We start from the raw sequence: 19,676 nt of genomic DNA, 5'->3' as shown, positions 1-19,676 counted from the left end.
ATAAACTAAATGAGGCAAGCAGAGCAAATTTTCATTTCTGATGAACATTAGTGAACCTGGTAGATTTTCCAATGACCCAGTACTCCCATGATCATCACAGCTAATTATTAAAATGTAATTTCCTCGTTGATATTGTAGGGTTTAAATTCATGTCCCCCCAATAATTTATCTCTCAGTCACTTTATGTATTTATTGTCTCCCAGTAACTTAACCACTATGCTACCATAAATCAGAGGAAACAAAAGCATATCCTTGATATTCCAAACTATTTTTAACATAATGCTGGTGCAACATTTTTGACAGTGGAAGCACTAAGACCCACGTAAAAGATTAGTGTGTAACATTAATACACACAATATTGAGGTTATAAGCGTGTTCTGGAAACTTGATTGATAGACAGAAAATGGAGAGCATAAATAAATGGGTCTCTTTCCAGATGGCAGGCAGTGACTGATGAGGTGCTACAGGAATCAGTGTTTGGACCCCAGCTATTCTCATGACAGTAAAACCCAGATAATCCGCTCTCTAAGGAAAAATGAATGATTCAGCTTCTTGTGCACCTGGTCCTGTTTCCAAAGCTTCCTTTTAACCCTCTGAAGCCCCATTCTGATTTTCCTTTTAAACTCAGCGGGTCAGGCAGCATCTCTAGAGAAAAAGAATGGGTGAGATTTTTGGTCAGGACCCTTCTTCTGACCCTACCTGACCCAAAACGCCACCATCCTTTTTCTCCAGAGATGCTGCCTGACCCGCTGAGTTACTCCAGCACTTCTTTCTTTGGTATAAACGAGCATTTGCAGTTCCTTGTTTCTGCATTTTGTAAATATTCAGTTCTCCAGTCAGTTAAGTTAATTTATATTAATTAATATATAAAAAGAGATTAATTTATATTATAATGAGCCATTGCTGGATTGCAGTTATAATGTCCTGCCATCAAGTTGCAGTGCGGAGTTTCCAATACATCAGCAAGTTCCTCACCTCTAAACATTTCTAAGTCCTGAGGCTGTAAATACAAAGGCAGTTTCCTCAATTGAAGTGATTTTAACCGGAAATGGGATGGGTGGGAATAACATGCAGCTGTGAGGAAGTTGTAGACCAGCTTGAACTAAAAGCCCCCAACTTTAATATAAAATCATAGATTAAAAACAATGCTAAATAAAGAGGATAACCCCGTTTCTCTACATCACACAAAAACGAATGGTTCTTTAATTTAAAAGTAACAAATCATGTTTTAAAAAAACTAACATGATAAAAAAATCATAAACAATTTGGGTACATCATAGGGAAGGCTTTAAATTCATTACACCTTGGAAAATGGTTTAGTGAAATCTGTGTACTTACATTTACAAAGCCAAACTACTATTAATCTTACTCCTTAAATTGGTTTGAGCTTAATACCAGTGTGACAACATGCAGGTTTTGGAAGTGTTTTTGCCAAGTCCTCATAAATTACTACAAGCTCTTCCATATTCTTATTTGCTCCACTTATTACGTTCTATAAAGCTGTTCAATTACCTTTACAGACTAAAATTGCCACTATAAATATCACTTATCTCAAATTCAGGTGTAATGAGGTTCCAAGATATTTAAGAAGCTCATTGAGAATTACACGCATAATTTATCATTAACTCCTAACTGTTTCCTCAGATTTTTTCATTTAAAACGTTTTGATTTCCTTTAATGTTTAAAATATTGGACATATAACTAACCATGAAGAAAAAGTCCCATGCTTTTTGTAGGATATAACTTCAAGTGGTCTGAATTGAGATGTATTGATAGGTCAATACCGAGAATATGAAGAACTCTGCCTCTGGGAATCGCTGTAATGGCTGCAGACAGAACACTTTTCAGATTGTTTTATAGGGATTTTTCAATTCATTTTAAAGGAAATGAGAATGTTAATGAAGTTGAAAGGATTTGATTATAAGACGCAAATGGTAAAATAAATAGTTAAAATATAATATTTTCGTTTTTTTTTTATTCTAAAAGAACAGATAACTCACAATTCTGTTAACCCTTGCTGTCTCCTCCCCTTCCGACCTCAGCCCTCGGGCTCCTCCTTTTTCCTTTCTTCTCCCCGCCTCCCCTCACCCCCTATGAGTTTGAAGAAGGGTTTCGGCCCGAAACGTTGCCTCTCCTTCGCTCCATAGATGCTGCTGCACCCGCTGAGTTTCTCCAGCATTTTTGTGTACCTTCGATTTTCCAGCATCTGCAGTTCCTTCTTAAACAGATAATATCCATTGTTTGTAGAACAAAATAATAGAGCCAGAGCATGTAGCTTATAATAATAATATTCAAGCAATTATCACAATGTAAAGCACTGAAAGGGCAGTAGAGGTTGGTATGCATATTATGTTGATTTTTTGCAGAAAAATAATATTCTGGGTGCTGTATCTGAAAACCATCTGATGTACAGTGAGTTTAGCATTCTTGGTGGAAAAGAGTGATATTTTGGAACAATAATTCACCGCACACCATTAGGATTTATCTTGCATCATGTCCGGGTCTATTGTAGATAATTGATAGAGACTGGTATCTTTAATTTGGCAACAATTTTCCATTCATATTATGCAAGACGGAGGTAGGCAAACTGGGTTCATTTCCTTTATGGTAATAAAGTGCTGGAGCATCTCAGTGGGTAAGGCAGCATCTCTGGAGAAGTGTATGAAGAAAACTCCCAACCCAAAATGCCAGCAAGCTATGTTCTCCAGAGATGCTGGCTGACCTGCCAAGTTATTCTAGCACTCCTGCAGTTCCTTATTTATTCATTTCCATTTTGTAATTCTTATAAACCAGGTGACTGGCAATGGGGTGCAGTGGAATAGTGGTACTGCAGAGAATATGATAATTAAAACCACAAGTGAACTATATCCCACTAAATGGGGGCAAATGTGGTATTGATAATGTCATTGAATGTCAAGGGTCCATAGAAACTTTCTGGTTGGAGATGGTGCAACCTGGTGTTTGTCTGATGCAAATACTGCTTGGTGTTTATTGGCCCTTACCTAAATGTTGCCTGGGTCTTGTTATATGTAGGCATAGAATGCTTCAATGCTTAGGAGCTGTAAATCCAGCAACGTTAAACATTAGTGAACTGATAATGAATATGTCCATCTGAGCCAAGATATAGGTGTGCAAATTGGTTAAAATGAAAAAGCCTCATGAATCTAAAATTCTGATATTGACCTGAGAATCTGCCAATATAACATGTCTGAACATAAAACATGTGTAGTTCAGGACAGCATCTGGGGAAAGCTGAGGCTGGAACTTTGAAATTGGATTGCTATGCTCCACCGTGCCTTTGAATGCAAATGAATAACTTCACTTCAGTTCTCGATCACGACAGGTGCAGACTTTTGAAATGATCATCTGGACAAGATTTCCCATGACTTCTCTTACAGAATTTCTCCAGAAGTTGTAACTTTTCAGTGACAGTATGTATAGGTAGCAATATAAATAACGTGGTGTATGGGGGGAAAGCCCATATATTCATGAATGCACCTCTGTCATAAATAAACTTTACAGTCTGAAATGTGCAAACTATAAATAAAAAGCAGCATGAGGGTGCAATGTCATTGCCATTAATAAAAATCTGCCCTGAATTAGAAAACGTTCTTTGGTGTTAGAAGTTGCACTCGCCATGTCCTAGGTTACTATGTGTCAGTTCTGTTGCCAGTGCTGTTGTCATTTCCTGCCACCATTTCATTTTCCTCTCCCTCTTATTTAAACCACAGTTGTCTTCATTGTCTGAACACATATTTTCAGGTTAATGTGTATTTGGACAGATAAAGACACAAAGTCCAGGAATAACTCAATGGATCAAGCAGCATCTCTGGAGAACAGAGATAGGTTACATTTTGGGTCAGGACCCTTCTTCAGACTGATTGTGGTGGGGCTGGAGGGCAGAGGAGGAGGTGGAAAGGGGAAGGTGAAGCCTGCCAAGTGATTGGTGGATACTGGTGAGAGGGTTTTTTTTGGTAAGAAGATGGTATGACAAAGGCCAAAGATGTAAAGACCAAAAGTGCGAATTAAGGATAGCCGAAGGTTTGTATTTTGGTTTGTAAATTGTTCGTTTCTAAGCTTTCCCCCAGTCTAGTGTCAGTAAAAACACTGAATCAAGCACTTGAACAACTAGTCCTTATTTTAACAAAAGCACAATTACAGTTCAACTACTGTACCTATCCCACCGCGGGTTCGATCCTCGTATCTGCCTGATCAAATGGGTTATTCTGAGAAAAGGAGATTTGTTCCCTTGGCTCTTGATTTTCCTGCCAGTTCCCCCTGTGCTCTATGGGATCCAGTTGATTGCTCCATTTTCTTTGATCTTGGAGATTTTTTCTGTGACCCCCTCTGTTATCAATTTAAGAGAAACAGGGAGAACACCTGGGCCCCTTACCATCCTGAATATCAGTCTGAGCCTAGACTGGCTAGTGCCAATCAAAGCCTGTAAGGTTTGGCTGACAAGGGTTAAGCAATTCTGACAAGTGCAGGGATCCTCCATTTTATAGTGTCTTTAATTTAGCCACTATTAACAGGTTATGTACCTAAAATTGGAGAATTCAATGTTTACATCATTAGGTTATATGCTACCCATGCAGAATATGAGCTGCTGTTTTGTACTCCAGTAGCTGGAGTTCTTTGTGTTTCTATGTGGACAGATATATGGACATATAGAAGGGTTTAGAAGGATATGGATAAAATGCAGGCAAATGGGACATGCCCAATAAGCCAACTTGGTCGGCATGCCAACGATCACCATGGACGTTGGGCCAAAGGACATATTTCCGTGCTGTACAGCTCTGTAACCCAATGCCTGCCTCTGTAAATTTTCTAAGTAATATGATACTTTTCTTGATTGTTCGACAATTTTTCCAGTTCCTTCTGCAATGAAGAAGAGAGATACTGGGTAATTCCCCTCCAAAATTATAAACATTCTCTGGAGCTTTGTAGGCTGAGAGGCGACCTGATAGTATTTTAAACTATGAGGTATAGATAGCGTGTAAATGTCAAATATCAGAGGCCATAGTTTAAGATGAGAAAGGGAAAGTTAAAAGGATGTTTGCGCGAGTTTATTTGCATAAAGTGTGATAGGTGGCTGAGACAGTCCTCACGGGTGGAAACAGAATGATACCAATGTTTACAAGGCATTTAGACAGACCCATGAACAGACAGGGTATAGCAGGATATAGACCGTGTAAGTGCAGATGTCTTAGGTTAGCAACATGGTGGTTCAGATATAGTAGGGTGAAGAGTCTGATCCTGGGCTGTACTGTCCTATGTTTATCAGCATTGGATTTTATCTGAAGAAGTTGTGCGATCAGGAAAGATTGTCAAAATCCTGGTGTAATTCTTTGATTACATCACATACTGCAGCACAAGTGTAGTACTGTCTGGAAATTTGATGAATCCACAGTGTTTGTTTCAATCGAGATTTGGCATCAGTTACCCACTCATTCCTCTACAGACCAGCTGGAAGAGGTCCAGGTTGGATGTACATATGCACAATATGATGACAGTCCTGATTAATGACTATTAACAAACATAACTTGGGCGTAGTTTTTGCTTGATTGATGCTGAATGCTGAAATTATCTATATTGGCAGACTGACAGAAAGCCAAAAATGCAGGAGACACTTAGCAAGTTAGGTCTTCAGGTTTGTGGAGGTTTAAAATAAAATAAACGAATTACCACACTTTAATACAATAGATTGGGACTGTCATTCAGACGCGTTAAGCTTTTAGCTGCTCATGCTGTCAACAGTAATTTGTGAGCACATGAATCCGGCTAAATTACATTCCATTAAATGTGATGTCATGCTGAATTATGGCATTAATGAGAAATGACTGAGGAAACTGCTCTTAGACAAACACATGATAAACCAACTGCAGAAAAATTGCAATTTCCATCACTAAATACTGAATTGCAAAACCGTATTGAACATTTTATTTCAAATGGCAGAATGGTGAATCAAGAGAAAGACTCTTCATTGTACATGTACCCTTATTCCAGTTATTGTAGATGTAAAAATCTTTACAAACTGACAGTTAAATGATTTTCACATCTCCTGCCTGAGAAGTTTATCCTTTACAGTACTTTTATTCCCAGGTCCCACCCTCCACCCCCAGTTCAATGAAAATAGCATCAATTTAACATCATTTTCCATCCTACATTTCAATCAAACCTGTCAGTGGCTTTCAACTTCTGATTACAAAATCCATTATCCATGTGGGAGGAAATTAGATCATTGCAAAAGAGCATGCTTTCAGTAAGAATATAAGAAAGAGGAATAAAATTTTGACATAGCCATTCAAACCTGATCCGTCATTCAATCAGGTGAATCTTCAGTTTCAGAACATTTCTACTTTATCCCCAGATTATCTCAGTTTCCAGAAATCCACTTTTGTAGATAATTCCACAATTATTAATTTGCTTTCCACTGATTTTCTTCTTGAACTCAGCCTTAAATGTATGATCCCTTATCCAGAAAGTATATCCTTTAATTCTAGACTCTCCAGCCACGAGAAACAACCTCTTGGCATTCAACTTATCAAGCTACCTCAGAATCTTGTGCGGTTCAAAAGATCTTCTCTCACCTCTTCCCAGGAATCATTCTGGTAATCCACTATTGCAACACCTGCAAATGAATCTGTTAAGGAAACCAAACTGCAGTATTGATATATGTAGGAAGGAACTTCTTCTTGCGTAAGGCGTGCACAGCCTAAAGTTGTAGGAAGGAACTGCATGCAATTTTATCAAAGCCTCATACAATAAACATGGAAACATAGAAACATAGAAAATAGGTGCAGGAGGAGGCCTTCGGCCCTTCGAGCCAGCACCACCATTCATTGTGATCATGGCTGATCGTCCCTATCAATAACCCGTGCCTGCCTTCTCCCCATATCCCTTGACTACACTAGCCCCTAGAGCTCTATCTAACTCTCTCTTAAATCCATCCAGTGACTTGGCCTCCACTGCCCTCTGTGGCAGGGAATTCCATAAGTTCACAACTCTCTGGGTGAAAAAGTTTTTTCTCACCTCAGTCTTAAATGACCTCTCCTTTATTCTAAGACTGTGGCCCCTGGTTCTGGACTCGCCCAACATTGGGAACATTTTTTCTGCATCTAGCTTGTCCAGTCCTTTTATAATTTTATATGTTTCTATAAGATCCACCCTCATCCTTCTAAACTCCAGTGAATACAAGCCTAGTGTTTTCAATCTTTCCTCATATGACAGTCCCGCCTCCCAGGGATCAATCTCGTGAAACTACACTGCACTGCCTCAATCACAAGGATGCCATTCCTCAAATTAGGAGACCAAAACTGTACACAATACTCCAGATGTGGTCTCACCAGAGCCCTATACAACTACAGAAGAACCTCTTTACTCCTAAACTGAAATCCTCTTGTTATGAAGGGCAACATTCCATTAGCTTTCTTCACTGCCTGCTGTACCTGTAAGTCAACTTTCAGTGACCGGTGTACAAGGACGCCCAAGTGTCGCTGCACCTCCCCCTTACCCAAACTAACCCCATTGAGATAATAATCTTCCCCCTTGTTTTTGCCGCCAAAATTCGTGGCCAGCTTCCCTTCGTACTTCATCTTTTCAGCCCGTATTGCCCGTTTTGTTTCCTTCTGTTGTCCTATGACCATGACGTCCAGACCTCCAGACTGTTCAAATCCAGCCTCATGAAAGAAATGGCACAATGTCATTTCTTTCTGAAGCTGAAAACGAATTTTAATAATTGGTTTCTATTTTGTTTTTCAATTTTCTTTAAAAGTGAATAAATCACATTTGCCTATGTTACACTCTCTCTACCTCTACCTAGGTACCTAGGCAGGTCCTCAGGATCAAGGATGACTAAATCCCATTCCAGTTCTATCAATTCTGAGGTAACTGATGAGGCCAATATTTAGGAATGCAGACACTGCCACAAGTGGAGCTGGGAATGCTTGACTGAATGGGCAGTGTGAGCGATGATGCATTCATTCTGCTGCTAATACTGGGCTTCTGTGTATACCTGACCCATTGACTCAAGGTTCTCAAGTGTTGTTCTAATTCCTCCTCTGACTGAATTTCGTCCTAACGAAGGTGTGTCTTCTTAGCTGGCGCTTCAATATTTACGCCGAAGAACTTGAAGCTTTCCACCATTTCCATTTCGGCACCATTGATACTGATTGGGGCATATACTCCACCACACTTTCTGAAGTCAATAACTGGGTCCTTCTTCTTGCAGACATTGAGGGAAAAGTTGTTGTCCTGGCACCATGTTGTGAAGTTATCTATCTCCTTCTTGTAATCCTTCCTATTATTGTTCATGATTTGGTCCACCACAGTGGTATCACTCACAAACCTGAGGGTTATCACCAGTGATTCTGTGGCTGGAAATTGCCCTTTGGTGGTAACCTGTGTGACCATGCCCAGCAGAAACATACAGAACGGTTGACTCCTTTTGAATGAGTTCTGAGACCCGGTTTTTGGTTAGCCTTGGAGTACGTGCTGGCATGGACTGCCAAAGTGAAAACAGCAACAACCTGTAGGATTTTAATGCTGTGCAACTGCTAAAGAAAGTGAAAGGAACGTTTCATCATGGCAACTTTCTACAATCACCCTGCAGAAGGCAGGTGATATATTCTTCAGGATCAAAATTATTTTTCATTCTTCCCACATACAAGTAAAATGATTTAGTGCCCTAACCTCAGTCCTGGGCATTAATTCTGCTGCATTAACCCAGTGAGATACTCCACACCTAATACTCTAATCCAGTTCAATTTTAAAATCACAGTTGATTACACTCAATTCAGAACAGCTTGAATATTGTTTCCTTTGACTTGGGGGCAAGTATTGTTACCATGGTGACAAGGCCACAAGACTGCATCCGTCTACATAAGGGCATGGATGTTAGTCAAACAATTACTGGGATCGTGCTGAAGGACCACATCATCTTGTTAATATTGGCCAAATTAAACACACCATAAAATGGAGGATCCCTGCACTTGTCAGAATTGCTTAACCCTTGTCAGCTGAACTTTGCAGGCTTTGATTGCCGCCAGCCAGTCTAGGCTCAGACTGGTATGCAGGGTGGTGAGGGGTCCAGGTGTTCTCCCTGTTTCTCTTAAATTGATAACATGTATAGCAGTTTTGCAAACAAACCTTAAATGCATCATTTTGTGGATCGCTGCAAAAGTATTGTAAATAGTATAAATAATGTTGCGAGATGGTCATCCTGTTAATTGATGATTGGTCAAACTGTTGAGCTTTGGAGAAAATGTTTGAATCTCAGGGCACACGTTTCAATGTTTTTTCTTGTTTGCATCCTTCTGGAGCTTTCTTTCAAATACAATGTATTAGCCACTGTATTATTGGGTTAGGGAAATGTCTGTCATATATGGGGTTAATCGATATCTGTAATTGGATTGTAAACAGACCACCCCCATGTGGTTCGGCCCCTCGAGGTCCGGGGACCTATAAAAGTCCTGTTCGATCTTCTGGAAGAGCGCTTAGGACTGCGTGACCTTCGGGAGTGTCTCTGGTCGAGCGAGGTCAAGAGGGCTTGATCAGGCAGATACGAGGATTGAACCCGCGGTGGTTAGGTACAGTAGTTGAACTGTAATTGTGTTTTGTCAAAATAAAGTTTAGATGCGCAAGTGCTTGACTCAGTGATTTTTGACTGAAACTAGACTGGGGGGAAGCTTAGAACAAGCTATTTACAATCTTATTTAACTAGGAGACTGGCAAAATGGAGGAGTATCCATTTACTTCGAGGATTTTATATAGACTGGGGAAACAACATCTATTAACATCATTATTTCTGATCAAGTAACAACGTTCTTTCAGTAGAAAGGGATCCCTCACTGTCTCCTCCCCTTCTCAGCTCTCCCTCAGCCCTCTGGCTCCTCCTCATCCTTTCTTCTTCCCGCCCCACCCCCCCACCCTACATCAGTCTGAAGAAGGGTTTGGCCCAAAACGTTGCCTATTTCCTTCGCTCCATAGATGCTGCCGCACTCGCTGAGTTTCTCCAGCACTTTTGTCTACCTATGATTTTCCAGCATCTGCAGTTCCTTCTTAAACATTATTTTCATTGCAAAACATTTGCTTGGTCAAAAATGAAAACAAAAAATATTGGGTATATTCAGCAAGTCAGATAAGTTCAATAGAGGGAGAAGCAGAAATATTGTTTCGGGTCAATTGCACTTCTGTCACAATGATTCTGCGTATCAATGCTCAAAGGAGCTTCTTTTGCATCAAAAACCCAGTAATCTGTTCTCCCACACATTATTAGTACTCATACCATGTTCTCCAGGCAGCGTCAATGATCCACAGAGTATAAACATAGGACACAGAACAGTTCAGCACAGGAACAGGCCCTTCGGCCCACATGGCCGTGCCACGAACCAACTCTTAACTTCCAGCATATAATCCATATCCCTCCATTCCCTGCATATCCACGCCAATCTAAAAGTCTCTTAAATGCTACTATTGTTTATACCTCCTTTGCAATCCCCAGCAGCATGTTCCAGGCATTCGCCACACTCTGTGTAAAAAAACCCATGTCCTGCACATCTCCTTTAAACTGTGCCACACTCACGTTAAAGCTATGCCTTCTAGTATTTTATATTTTCATCCAGGGGTAAAAAGGTTTTCACTGTCTACCCTATCTATACCTCTCAACATTTTATATACTTCTTTCATGTCTTCCCCAACCTTCGGTATTCCAGAGAAAACAAAGATAAGTGAAGGGTCCCAATCCAAAACGTCACCTATTCATGTTCTCCAGAGATGCTGCCTGACCCGCTGAGTAACTCCAACATTTTGTGTCATTTTTTGTAAACCAGCATCTGCAGTTCCTTGTCTCTTCTGCAAACCTTATACCTGCTTTCAGGATGACTATCAGGAATGAAATGTAGGGTTCAGGTTATTTGTTAATGCATTAAAATTGGTTCTTAATATTTATCCCAGGCAATTTGCCTGTTCTCATCATCCTTAGACTCCAATCTCTCAGCTTCTCATCTGAATAAACTTGACGACTTGACTTGAATGTTGGAAAGGATTGTTCCCTCTTGATGGCAAAGTTGAGCAGAATATAACACATCACCATAAACGTTGAGGTCCATTCAACATAGTTGTATAGGAGTCCAGTGCAATGCATGCAATGGGACCATTGTTTTAGCACCCCAGTAGCCAGATCCATCAGATTTATTTGATGTTACACAATTCCTGGATACATGCTCTCCAGAGATGCGGCCTGACCCACCAAGTTATTCCTTTGGTGTAAACCAGCATCTGCAGTTCCTTGTTTCTACTTATCCTGTAATGAGCGTATTATTGGTGTGGTTATCAAACCAGAAAGAAATGCATGTAGTCAGTGAATGACCTTGTCACAGACTACAGAGGACTGCTCCACAATGAAGGCATTATAACTGCCAGATAATGAAGGCATTATGCCACAATGAAGGCATTATAACTGCCAGATAAGATGAAATATTGCCAATATCTCTGGCAACAATTTAAAGAGATCCAGATAAAACCTTTATTGTCACTGCCAATCCAAGCACTTCTTTAAGGTTAGGGTTATGGCAGAAGCTGGTATATTACAATAATGGCTTTCATCGTAAAGAACTGTGTTAGCCTGCATGATTTGCTTCCTTTGATTGCACACCATCTACAGGTTGAGGGAGCAGGGACATTTTGTTCAGGAACATGGTAGAGATGGCCTGAGCCAACCACAGAGCAACATGCATGCACACAATGGTACCCTGTACCACTGTCTTTTCCTCACTCCACCTATTGTTGTTCGGAGAGTAAACTAAATTAATATATAAATAGAGAGCTCAGGGATATTATTAATGCAATGGAGTACTGCAAATTGGGTGGTGTTGCAAACACATCTAGTAGACTGGAAGGATGTAGACATGTTCATAGCTATGAGCACCTTTACAGTTACTGGCAATATCATCCTTTCCCCGCTTTGATGTTGGGGTGATAGCTGCAGAAGTTGTTCAATTACAATAGCACCATCCATAGTAAAGATACAATGCCTCAAGCATTGTTTTTTTACTTGGGTTAAAGGAGACAAACCTCTCCTGGTGGAGCAGCTGCCTCACAGTGCCAGAGTCCCAGGTTTAGACCTGACCTTGGTTGTTGTTTGTGTGGAATTTTCAAGTTTTCCTTGAGACCGCATGGGTTTCCGCTGGATTCTCTGCTTTCCCCCCACATCCCAAAGACGTGCGGGTTTGTAGATTAATTGGCCTCCAGAAAGTTCCCCTAGTATCTAGAGAGTAAATGAGTGATTGGTGTATGGATTCAATGAGCTGAAGGGCTTATTTCCATGCTGTATATCTAAATTAAACTTCTCTCGGAATTCCTAAAGTATATATGTAATCTTGCTAAGATCCCCTTTCTCCCCACCTTTCTCCCCGCCCTTCTTTCCCTTTTATCTGGATCTCTTTAAATTGTTGCCACCCCTATGCGAGAGCAGCTGGTTTGTGGATATTGTCTTGAAATCAACAAAGATATTCAGTCATGTTACTCCCTGTGGACATTTGGCAATGAGTCAACTAAAGTAAGCACTAATCAAAATAATATTCTCACAGCATTATACCGCACAAAACAGCCTCTTTGGCCCAACTTATCCATACTGAGCAAGGTGCCGTCCAGAGCTAGTCCCAAATGGACCTTATCCCTCTATACCTTTCCGATCATTAACCTGAACAATGTAGTTCAAACATTATAATTGTGCACACCTCTACTACATTCTCTGGAAACTTGTTCCATAAACCCCCCACCCTTTCTGTGATTAATTTGCCAGGCTCCTTTAAATTGTAGCAATAGCCAGACCAAATAAACAAGCAACTAACCAGTAAGTAGTTAATAAACCCATTAAATAGCATCATTACCATTTCATCCTTCATCCCACTTAGCATGATGTTCAGCTCTCTTAAATCAGTATAATGTCCTGCTCTGCATACTTCCAGTGCACCTTAAGTGAATGTGCAGTAAATCCTTCATATCAGGAGTGTGCATGGCATTCTGCAGACACAATTTTAGAACTCTAAAAGGTGCCATGTGGTCCAAAGAAAGCCCAATATCAGACCCAGTTCTTCCCCTCTTGGCCTAAGTGGAATGTATTAGTTTGTGAATGTTATTGGAATATTGTAGTAAATACAGCAGAACTGTATCAGAATCAGAACTGGTGAAGTCTTTGCACAGACATTTTTTTCCAGAGTAATTTGGTTTATTTATCTGGGTACACAAAGATTCGTTACCTGTGATTCGGTCTGCTCTTTTGACAAAATTCAGTCCATCACAAATCTGATTTTTGAGTATATTTGCATCATCCAATTAAGATCACGTGGCATTTCATAGAGCAAAGTCTATGGAAACTGCAACAGTTGCAGTCTTTGTCAATATAAATGCCAAAGTCCTTCCAGAATTCCCAACAAATTCATTTTTCATCCAGTTATGCCACTTCTATTGCTTATGTGCCTCTTTGATATTTATTTTAAAATTTGGCTAATCTTTTATTCATCCAGATGCCTACTTAATTGCTATGATCTCATGTGGAATACTTGGCTAAAATTGAATTTTATGTATTTTTATTACTTTTCTTTGTCTGCTGTATTTACTACAATATTCCAATAAAATTCACTTAAAAAGTAAATCAAAAAATCAAATGTTGTTTTGAAAGCCACCAAACCTCATTAGTCAAGTTGTCCTACTCCAACTGGAGCTGTAAAATTGCACGTTAACTCTAAGATGGTTTTGAAGAAAAAAGCAACTTCTGTCTTAAACAGCAGAAATGCAACGGATAACTAACCACTGCCCAGGGAGCCAATGGGTAAAATTATGGTCCATTTAAATATAGTTAAGCAGCACTGCCTCTAAATCAGCAATTTGTTAGCACATAGATCTGGGATTGCAAGGAGCATAGAGTAACAACCTAATTAACTGAGGCAAATATATTTGAATGCACCGAGTAGTTCCACATAGTGATAACTAGAAAGCTATATGGCTCGGAGTGCACTCAATATTTATGTGGATTTCTTTAAACGTAGCTTCTTCTGTCTTAAGTATTGCAACAATCTGTGTTCATTTATCTGAAATTTTCTTCACTGTAATATGTGTTTGGAGATTAGATCTAAAGCCTGTTGAAGTCATTTTCCTAACACCCATTAATAAAGCAGAAGAGGCAAATTCAGGTTATCTTCATGGAACAGAATACCATATTCAGCTTCAAAAGAATTACTAATTTTAGTTTGATTGCCTTAGAACCACATTACCAGAAAATGATGCATGCAGAAACAACAATATAAAATGTATGTTGGAAAGCAAACCAAAACCTTTCGAAATGCAGGGATAATATTAGCAGTTATATCTCATAACTCCCAATATTTGTGTAACTAAAAGGAAGCTTCGGAATTCTCCAAGAGCTCCTAAATCTGCTGTTAGCTGTTTATCAGGAACATTTCCCCACATTAGATTCCTCAGCAGGAAGTTGTGAAATGCATCACTACTTTTCATGGGCAGTCTACCTAATCAATCTGGGCCAGGTTAGATTGGACACACATTCAGTTTCTCCATTGATTTCAGTGGTGCAGTATAGGAATCAAGGGAACAAGTTGCTGGTATTTTTAGATTACCCTTTAAGTCCTTGAGTTTGGTCAAAAGTTTTAAGTGCCTTTAATTTTCTTATGTTCTCAACGAGTATATATTTTTTAAAATTGCTCATTATCTTTTGAATGTTTCTGACATTCAAAACCATCTGACCTGATGGAATTCTGCATTATTAGATGAATCATTAAAGGGCCTGTCCCACTTGGGAGTCATATGCCCGTCATCTACGGGACATCCTAAAAATTGGTTGGCACGTCGTGACGCACGGTGGGCGAGTGGTGAGGTATGGTGGCATATGCAGTGACATGAGGTAACGCGCAGCGCCCCAGGATTTTGGAATGCTCAAAATCCTCGTGCGCCACCTGCGTGACGTATCCCTTGCGCACGCTGACGTACTGATGGCATACGCTGACGTACTGACGGCATACGTGTAGCGCGTGGTTACGCACGAACATTGCGTATGCTGATTTATTATGCGTCACCGTGCGTCAACGTCCGTAACCATGCGCCGCCCGTATGTCGTCGGCACGCCATTTGCGCGTCATTTGAGTGCCTCACCACGTGACCACCGGGGTATAAAGCGCGCGTAGTTTTGAACATTTTTCACTGGGAAATCCCTTGCCATGGAGATCGGACTAAGTACGAACAACATTGCAAATGGCTCCCAAAAGTAGCAGGGTCCTCAAGAGCATTTGCCGCGCGACTGTTGTACTGCTAGACGATTTTCGCGCGACAGTCACCACCGGCCTGTCGTGTAAATGACGCGCAAATGACGCCCAAGTGGGACAGGCCCTTAAGTCAGCTGATTCAGGAAGATGTGAAAGATTTGTCAGTGCCTGGAAATTCCTGTTAAAACTCCAGGATGTCATACAAAACTCAAACTCAGACTCGTTCAATGCTGAGGGAGTGCTGTATCATCAAAGGGGTTGTATTTCAGAAGATAATTATATAAGGCCTGTCTACTGTGTTCAAATGGGTATTGTTCAAGGAAGTAGTCATTTCTGATATTTACTTCTCACCTAGTACAATCAAAACAATCTGACCTTTCGTGTAGTTGCTGTCATGAAATCTTGCTGCAAATATTTGGCTGCATAATTTCTGAGAACACAACAGTCACTGCACCCCAAAAAACCCCAAATGAAGCGCAAGACATGAGGATATAGTAAGCTGCAATCAATTGCAAGTGCCTTTTTCCTTCTTCAAGGAAATGGTATGTAAGCTTTGAGAGAAGTTACCTGTGAAAACCCTGCAGCAAAATGCAAAGCCAACTCAATTTACAAATTCACAGACGACACCACTGTAGTTGGTTGGATATCAAATAATGACGGGATGGAGAACAGGAAGCCAATTGAGAACCTTGTGATCTGGTGTCAAGATAACAACCTTTCTCTTAATGGCAGCAAGATAAATGAGCTAGTGATCGACTTAAGGAAGCAAAGCGGTACGCATACAATTGAATCCTTTATTTGTCATTCAGACCTTTCGGTCTGAACGAAATGTCGTTGCCTGCAGCCATACATGTAATAATAACAACACACAATAAACACAAATTAACATCCACCACAGTGAGTTCACCAAGCACCTCCTCACTGTGATGGAGGCAAAAGTCTTAGAGTTACTGTCTCTTCCCTCCTCTTCTCCCTCTGCGCTGAGGCGATACCCCACCGGGCGATGGTATCAGTCCCGCGGTTCAAGCTCCGTGGCCCGGGGGTGGTCGAAGCTGCCGCCCTCCAGTCCAGCGGACGCAGCTGTTGCCACGGGAGCTCCGGAAAACAGGCACCAGCCTGTGCCCTGCGAGCCCCCGACGATGTCGTCCACTGGCCCGCGGCCGAACCCCGGATTCAGGTCGCTGCCGCCAGAACGACGCCTCAGCCACCGGAGCACCGTCTCCACCCCGCACCTGGCTGCCCACACGGCAGCGTCTCAGCCCCGCACCGGGCTGCCCCCACGGGAGCACCTTCCAGCCAGGAGCCGGTCCGCCCACACGGGAGCACCTTCCAGCCAGGAGCCGGTCCGCCCACACCGGAGCACCTTCCAGCCGGGACCCAGGCCGCCCTCACGGGAGCACCTTCCAGCCGGTAGCCGCGCCGCCCGCACGGGAGTGTCTCAGCCCCGCGCCGTCCGCCCTCACCGGAGCGCCGAGTCGTGCCGCTGCCCGAACGTCGCCGCAGCTCGAAGACGGCCAGCCTCACTGGCTCTACCTCCGGATCCTCGAGGTTGGTCGCAGGTTGGAGGCCGCCAGCTCCGCCATTAGGCCTCAGCTCAGGCGGGGGAAGAGAAGGGGGATACGACAAAAATGTCACATTCCCCCCGAAGGGAGAGACACAAAGCCCTGTTTCCCCCCCCCCCACCCCCACACACATAACACCACCTGATAACAAAAATTTAACTGAACTAGACAAAAAAGTAAAAACAGACAGACTGCAGGCAAGCCGCAGCCGTTTCACAGCGCCGCCACTTACATTGACAGTGTCGAAGTTGAGATGGTTGAAAGCTACAAGTTACTTTAAGTAAATATCACCAGCAACTTGTCCTGGACCAGCTATATCGAGCAATGGCCAAGAAAGCACACCAATGCCTCTACTTCCTTAGCAACTTTAGGATGTTCGGCATGCCCCTACCATTCTCACCAACTTCACCAGGTGTGCCATAGAAGCATTTTATCAGGATGCATCACCGCATGGTTTGGGAACAGCTCCATCCAAGACCGCAAGAAATTGACGAGAATTGTGGATGCAGCCCAGACCATCACACAATCCAACCTCCATTCCATTGATTCCATTTACACTTCACCCTGCCTCAGCAAGACCACCAGGATAATCAAGGATCAGTCTCACCCCTGACACTCCCTCTACTCAGCTCTCCCATCAGGCAAGAGGTACCGAAGTGTGAAAACGCATACTTCCAGATTCAGGGACATTTTCTTCCCAACTGTTTTCAGGCAACTGAACCATCCTATCAACAACTAGAGCTACTATCTACCTCATTGGAGACCCTTGAACCAGCTTTAATTGGACTTTACTGGACATTATCTTGCATTAAACGTTATTCCTTTTATCATGTATATGTACACTGCAGTCAGCTCAATTGTAATCATGTATAGCATGCAACAAAAATCTTTTCACTGTACCTCGCTACAAGTAACAATAAACTAAACTAAACTAAACTATGTACCAAAACGGAACAATTAAATTCTTACTTGCAGCAGCAGACAACAGATTTGTAAACACAGTACTCCACCATTGGGCACAGTGATAAGTCGAGCTGTAGGTCAGCTGCATGTACAGAGGTATAACATTTGCTGGCTACAAGTTTAGTTTATTGTCATGTGTATGGAGGTACAGTGAAAAGTTTTTTGTTGCATGCTATCCAGTCAGTGGAAACACTATACATGATAACAATCAAGCCATCCACAGTGTACAAATACATGATAACAATTAAAAAAATAACCTCTTCTCCAACAGCAGCATAAAGTCCAGTCAAAAATGCTGCTGTTGGACTAGAGGTTTAAAAAAGTGGAAATTGCAATGAATGAATACAGACCCACATCTGACACCAGCAGGCCTGTGGTCCTCGGAAGAACCGTTGGGCAAAGGCTAATCTGGAAATGGAACATTAGAAGAGTACTGTGGAAAGACATGGCTTTTAATTTTTCCTGTGCAGAATGTAGTATTTGAAGCAATATGATGCAAGGTTATCTGAATGTTACATGAAAGCATGAACATCTGATTTACATGTTAACTGCATGTCACCAGGCATGAATGATGTACAGATGCAGATGCAAAAATGATCAATCTAACTGTACAGACTGCTTTTGCTTTTTATGTGCTTTTTATAACTGGTGTACTAACATATTTCATTGTCTGCTTTAGACCCTCCAGCAATAAAGGAAATTAAGAGTCCTGGGATGGTTCTTGGTAAAGTTGGGCTATTGCGATGTGAGGCTTTTGCAGTTCCTGCGGCAGCTTTTGAATGGTACAAAGGAGACAAGAGGTAAGCTCACACTGGGATCACGTTGATCCAGGCCGCAAACTTATCAGCTTTACTCACAAATTCTATCTTAGACTGCAAGGCACGAAATTTCGTTAAGACTGAAAGGTCTGAATGACAATAAAGGATACTTGAACTTAAACTTGGACTTGAAAACTCCTTGCATTAAAGTAAACACACTTCAGCCCTTCATTATCCCCATGTTCCTGAACCTCTCCCTTCCTTTGAGACTTACTTGTCACTTTCTCATCAACCTTTCCATTTGTTGACTGCTTTGGTCCCTGCCCCCCTGTTATTCTAGTCTAAACCCTACCGAGTAGTACTAGCAAACCTCCCTGCAAGGATATTGGTGCCTCTCCAATTCAGATACAACCCCTTCCCTCTTGTACAGGTCACCTGTAACCCAGAAGAGATCCCAATGGTCCAAAAATATGAATCCGTACATTTATCTGTCATATCCTCCTATTGTTACCCTCACTAGCAAGTGGCACTGGTAAAAATCCAGAGATTACCGCACTCGAGGTCCTCTATTTTAACCTTTTGCCTAACTCCCTATATTCACTCTGCAGGACCTCATCCCTTTTCCTACCTGTGTCATTCGTGCCTACGAGCACATTGACTCTGGCTGCTCAACGTCCCCCGTGACAATATTCTTCAGCCACTCCAAGACATCTGGACCCTGGTACCAGGGCGGCAACAGACCATGCTGGAGTATGTTTGCTGCCACAGAGCCTTCTGCCTGTCCCCCTATCTATTGAGTCTCCTTTCACTATCATTTTGCCTGTCTTCACACAACACCACTGTGCCTCAGAGCCAGGCCCGGTGCCACAGACCTGACTGCTGCTGCTCTCCCCTGAACAGTTACCCACCCTAACAGATTCCTAAAGAGTATTCCTGTTTTGCAGGGGTATGGCCACAGAGAATTCCTGAACTCCACCAGCTCCCTTTCCTCATGGTCGCCCATCCATTCTCTGCCTGCAGCTTAAGTGTGACCACCTTTCATTAGCTCCTATCTATGACCATGTTTTGTCCCATTACAGAAAATAATACTGAAATAGATTAGAAAGTCAAACATTTGT

At 41.8% G+C, this 19,676-nt stretch overlaps 1 protein-coding gene across 1 annotated transcript in view; it reads left to right on the top strand.

The window, feature by feature from the left end:
* Positions 1-19,676, top strand: part of negr1 (neuronal growth regulator 1) — a 390,630-nt gene that overhangs the window by 326,969 nt on the left and 43,985 nt on the right. The window contains exon 5 of the mRNA XM_033028493.1: positions 18,480-18,600. Coding sequence (XP_032884384.1) covers positions 18,480-18,600 — 121 coding nt within the window. The remainder of the gene's footprint in view (positions 1-18,479; positions 18,601-19,676) is intronic.

The sequence above is a fragment of the Amblyraja radiata genome, chromosome 10 (genome assembly GCF_010909765.2).
Source record: "Amblyraja radiata isolate CabotCenter1 chromosome 10, sAmbRad1.1.pri, whole genome shotgun sequence".
In the NCBI taxonomy this organism is placed as follows: domain Eukaryota; kingdom Metazoa; phylum Chordata; class Chondrichthyes; order Rajiformes; family Rajidae; genus Amblyraja; species Amblyraja radiata.
Note: the sequence above shows the minus strand (reverse complement) of the source record. Positions and strands in the feature narration are given on the sequence as shown.